The sequence below is a fragment of the Monopterus albus genome, unplaced genomic scaffold, assembly GCF_001952655.1.
Source record: "Monopterus albus unplaced genomic scaffold, M_albus_1.0 scaffold6.1, whole genome shotgun sequence".
NCBI lineage: Eukaryota > Metazoa > Chordata > Actinopteri > Synbranchiformes > Synbranchidae > Monopterus > Monopterus albus.
In genome coordinates, this window is record NW_018127886.1 from 4,088,713 (window position 1) to 4,092,826 (window position 4,114).

General features: G+C 40.9%; 1 protein-coding gene across 5 annotated transcripts in view; it reads left to right on the forward strand.

The window, feature by feature from the left end:
• The window catches only part of rerea (arginine-glutamic acid dipeptide (RE) repeats a), a 137,578-nt gene that overhangs the window by 96,688 nt on the left and 36,776 nt on the right, over positions 1-4,114 (forward strand). For all 5 annotated transcript variants that reach the window (XM_020614887.1, XM_020614862.1, XM_020614853.1 and 2 more), the window contains one exon: positions 2,136-2,240. In XM_020614887.1, coding sequence (XP_020470543.1) covers positions 2,136-2,240 — 105 coding nt within the window. The remainder of the gene's footprint in view (positions 1-2,135; positions 2,241-4,114) is intronic.

Genomic DNA, 4,114 nt, shown 5'->3' on the forward strand with positions numbered 1-4,114 from the left:
GGATCTTGCCCTTTCGGTCATGACCCAAAGTTCATGACCATAGGTGAGAGTCGGAACGTAGATTGACCAGTAAATCGAGAGCCTTACAGCTCAGCTCTTTCTTCACCACGACGGACCGGTACATCGACCGCATTACTGCAGAAGCTGCACCGATCCGCCTGTCAATCTCCCGTTCCATCCTTCCCTCACTCGTGTACAAGACCCCAAGATACTTGAACTCCTCCACTTGAGGCAGGAACTCTCCACCAACCTGAAGGGAACAAGCCACCCTTTTCCGACTGAGAACCATGGCCTGAGGTGCTGATTCTTATCCCAGCCGCTTCACACTCTGCTGCAAACCGCCCCAGTGCACGCTGGAGGTCCTGGTTTGATGGGGCCAACAGGACAACGTCGTCTGCAAAAAGCAGAGACGAGATCCTGTGGTCCCCAAACCGGACTCCCTCTGGCCCCTGGCTGCGCCTAGAAATTCTGTCCATAAAAATAATGAACAGAACCGGTGACAAAGGGCAGCCCTGCCAGAGTCCAACATGCACTGGGATAGGGTATCTGTATCAAAAATATTTTCTGGGATGTGGTTTAACAGATAAAAGGATGAAAACATTACAAACTGTTCAACAACAACATCCTGAATCACAAAGTGGACCTCCTTCCAAAATTTCTGAATATGATCATACCCAAAACAAATGGACAGAAGTACCTCTGACAGTTTTGTATTTGCAGCAATGATTTTAACTCATAAGGAACATTTTCTGGAGGTGAACAGGTGTAAGACAGATTGATTAAGTTTGGTTAATGAATAAAAACTGAGGTACAGTTTGGGATGATCTCCTTACAAATGTCATTTCACAGCTAAAAGTTATCCCGAACAGATTCAAAGAATCATACATTGTGGAATCTTAGTAAACTAGCAAGGCATAAATCTCATGAGATCTTTCCTTTGAGATGTTTGGTAGAGACTGTAACTTCTTCCAATTCCAGTAATTTTAGGTTAATCACTTTTTTTTTTTTAATCTCAAAAAGAATATCAAAAAAACTTCTCCTTTTAAAAGTGGAATTTTTAAATTATAAATATAATTCAGTTAAGTATTCAATCTGCCTAATTGTGATTGACAGGAAATTACTTATTACTCTGCATTTATTTTACAAATAAAACGCTGCTACTTGATGTTAATATCGCTTGTTGTAACCAAAAAACCAGCGCCTTATTCCCTGTGGTTTTGCTCTTAGAGCTCTTCTTCCTTCAACTCCCCCACACACTCTTGTCAGAACATGAGCTGCCAGCATAGAATTGATAGCACTCACTGACACAGTGCTTTATGTCAGGAGAAGGGCATACAGGCTAAATAATTTTCTAGCTCTGAAACTCTATATTCTACTAATTAATGTCCCTGCCTCTGTCTCTTCTTCTGTTCCTGACTGACCACCTTTCCCTCCTTTTCCACTTCCCCTTTTCCTTAACCAGAACCATCTGTGAGCAGCACAGCAGTGGGTACTTGGTCATGTCTTCCAGAAACCACTGATTTCAGGGCAAATTAGCAGCAACTTCTCCTACACAGAGCACCCTTTGATTCAACTTACTCTCCAGGCTTTACATAAATGGGAAGGAATTCCAGTGGGATGCTGTAATGCGGCAGCTCTCTGAATTCAGCCATCCTCAACACTCTTTAATCTTTTCAGGGGGAGGAAGATACTGTTTTTCTGCAAGGCAGCCTGCTCCATATGCCTCTGGTGTGTGTTATTTTGACAGAGCTCCAGACACCAGGGTGCTGGAAACAGGAAACGGTATCAAGATGCGGTCAGAGCCTCAACCCTCTCAACTCATTGGGGGGTATTTGTGTGGGGGTGGGGGGCTGGACAGGTTGAATTCCTGTCCAGATCACTGTGGCGTCTGTCTCCCCCAGCTGCAGCAGACAAGACAGGGCTGACACACTCTGCTGGTGTTTACGGGTGATTTCTCCCAGCAAAGTCAACAGGCACTGACAGGCACTGGATACCTGCTGCTGTGTTTGTCACCTCTGATAGATGATCACCACAAGAGCTTCTAATTAGGGCTACATCTTCTCCTGCTAGGGTATCACTTTTTCATATGCTTGTTTTTTGTCTAATAAAACCTGTCCTCTCTTTCTCTCACACAGGGGGAAATGCAACATTTCCCATTTCTCCGACATTTTTGCTGCCAGGGAGTTCAGAGCCCGCATCGACTCCTTTTTCTATATCCTTGGATATAATCCGGAGACCAGGTGGGTTAAGAAATGCTGGCTCAGCTCTGCACAACACTGACATAATTATGTTTTTACCTGCATTTGTTTATTGGTTTGTTCACAACAAAAGTAATGAATTGACTTTGATGACATTTTTTGGAGAGGTAGGGTATGGCCCACGCAACAGTGGCTTTGATTTTGGAAATCGTTTCGATTTCCCTGATTGAGGAAATCTTTTAAAAATAATTCTTCAATTTCAATATTTTTGCTTCTGACTCCACATGTCCATGTGTCATGTCTATAATCCTTGGAGAAAAATTGCATGGTAGCATCTGGATCTAGGTAATATTCCAGATGTGCTGATCCAGAATATTCACATTATTGGACTCTTTGAAAACTCACTACTGTGAGACAACGTATAGCGCTACAGACTTGCAATAAAGATGAAATTCTAGCTGATGACTCGGTTGCTGAGTTGACAGATTTGACATTCCTTCATAAGTTTGTGAGCTAGATCCTGAAGAAAACCACCATTACTGAAACATAGCTTTTCCTGAATAACTTTCAAACTAATAATGATATCAATGTGATTCCAAATGCTAGGCGTAGGCTTTCATGGTCAAGGAATCCTATTATGAGAGTCAAACTATCATGGAAGTATTGCCTTATAGGGACAGGAATCTACCTTGGTGCAGGTTTTCGCTCTCCGAATGCTGTCTAGTTCTCCAATATAATACATCCCTAGTGAGATTAGTTTGTCTGCACCAAGGAACACACTAAAAATGTCAACAAAATTGTGATATTTGCGTTTTTACAATTTCACCAAGCAATTCAAATTAATTGTATTTGTATAGTCTATTTAAAATGTACACACGTTTACATGACTTTTTTTAGGACAGGAGGTGAATACAGAGGTAATGTTGATGATTTTCCTTACACATACCCCCACCCCCTTGGTTCCACCATGGTATGTCTAATGATGACGTTTGCTCGTGATTGCTGACAGTGTTATCTGTGCACAAAAAATGGTCCTAATGTGGTTTAATTATGGGGAATGAGACGGAGAAACCCCTGTGGCTTTTGGATTGATTGGGCATTTGTTAATATTTGTTACATTACATGTCAAATTTTAATTACTGACATTGTTTATAAAAACTTAAGGTTAGAAAATTAGCAAGGACCTCACCAAGTGTATTTTAAGTCAACTGTTTGATTAGGATGAATTAGGGATTATGATGAGACCTTTCGACATGTCACAGCAGGAAAAGCATGGGTGTAATTACTGAAACAAGTGATGATTAAATTCTACTCTGATGCTTCAGCGTCAGGGTCCTGGTGTTGTGGATGCTTGTTTGTTGCCTACTGCCAACAGCCATCATTAAATGTGCCTTCACTAACAGGGTTCCCACAGGTCCTGGAAAATCTGGATTTTTTTTAATCCAGTTTTCCAGGCATGGAAATGTAGATAAATTATACAATGTCCTGGAAAAACACTTTGTCATCTTGGAAAATAATTTCCATATTTTTATATTTTCCTTTCGCCGAGAGCAAACTGTCAGGTCGCAGCTGAAATTAGGGCAATGTGTGAGATAAACTTAGAAATGCAAGGGTAGAAGTTTATGGCCTATCCTTAGTAATGTTTTTGTGCACTCTGAATACACTAAGCCATTAGCTTTTAAATGCACCACGTCACATCAGGTTGGTGAAGATGGTGTAAATAAATAAACTGGACAGATAAAGTCACAGGAAACCAGGAAATGTAAATAGCTTGATAGTTGAAATGCAAACATTAGTAACTTGTGGATAATGAGTTTTTCCCATAAATACATTTAGGATTTATTGGTCCACCACATGCAGAGTTATTGTTTAATGGTAGTTAGCTAGTTGGCTAGCCTTATAACATAATATGGTCT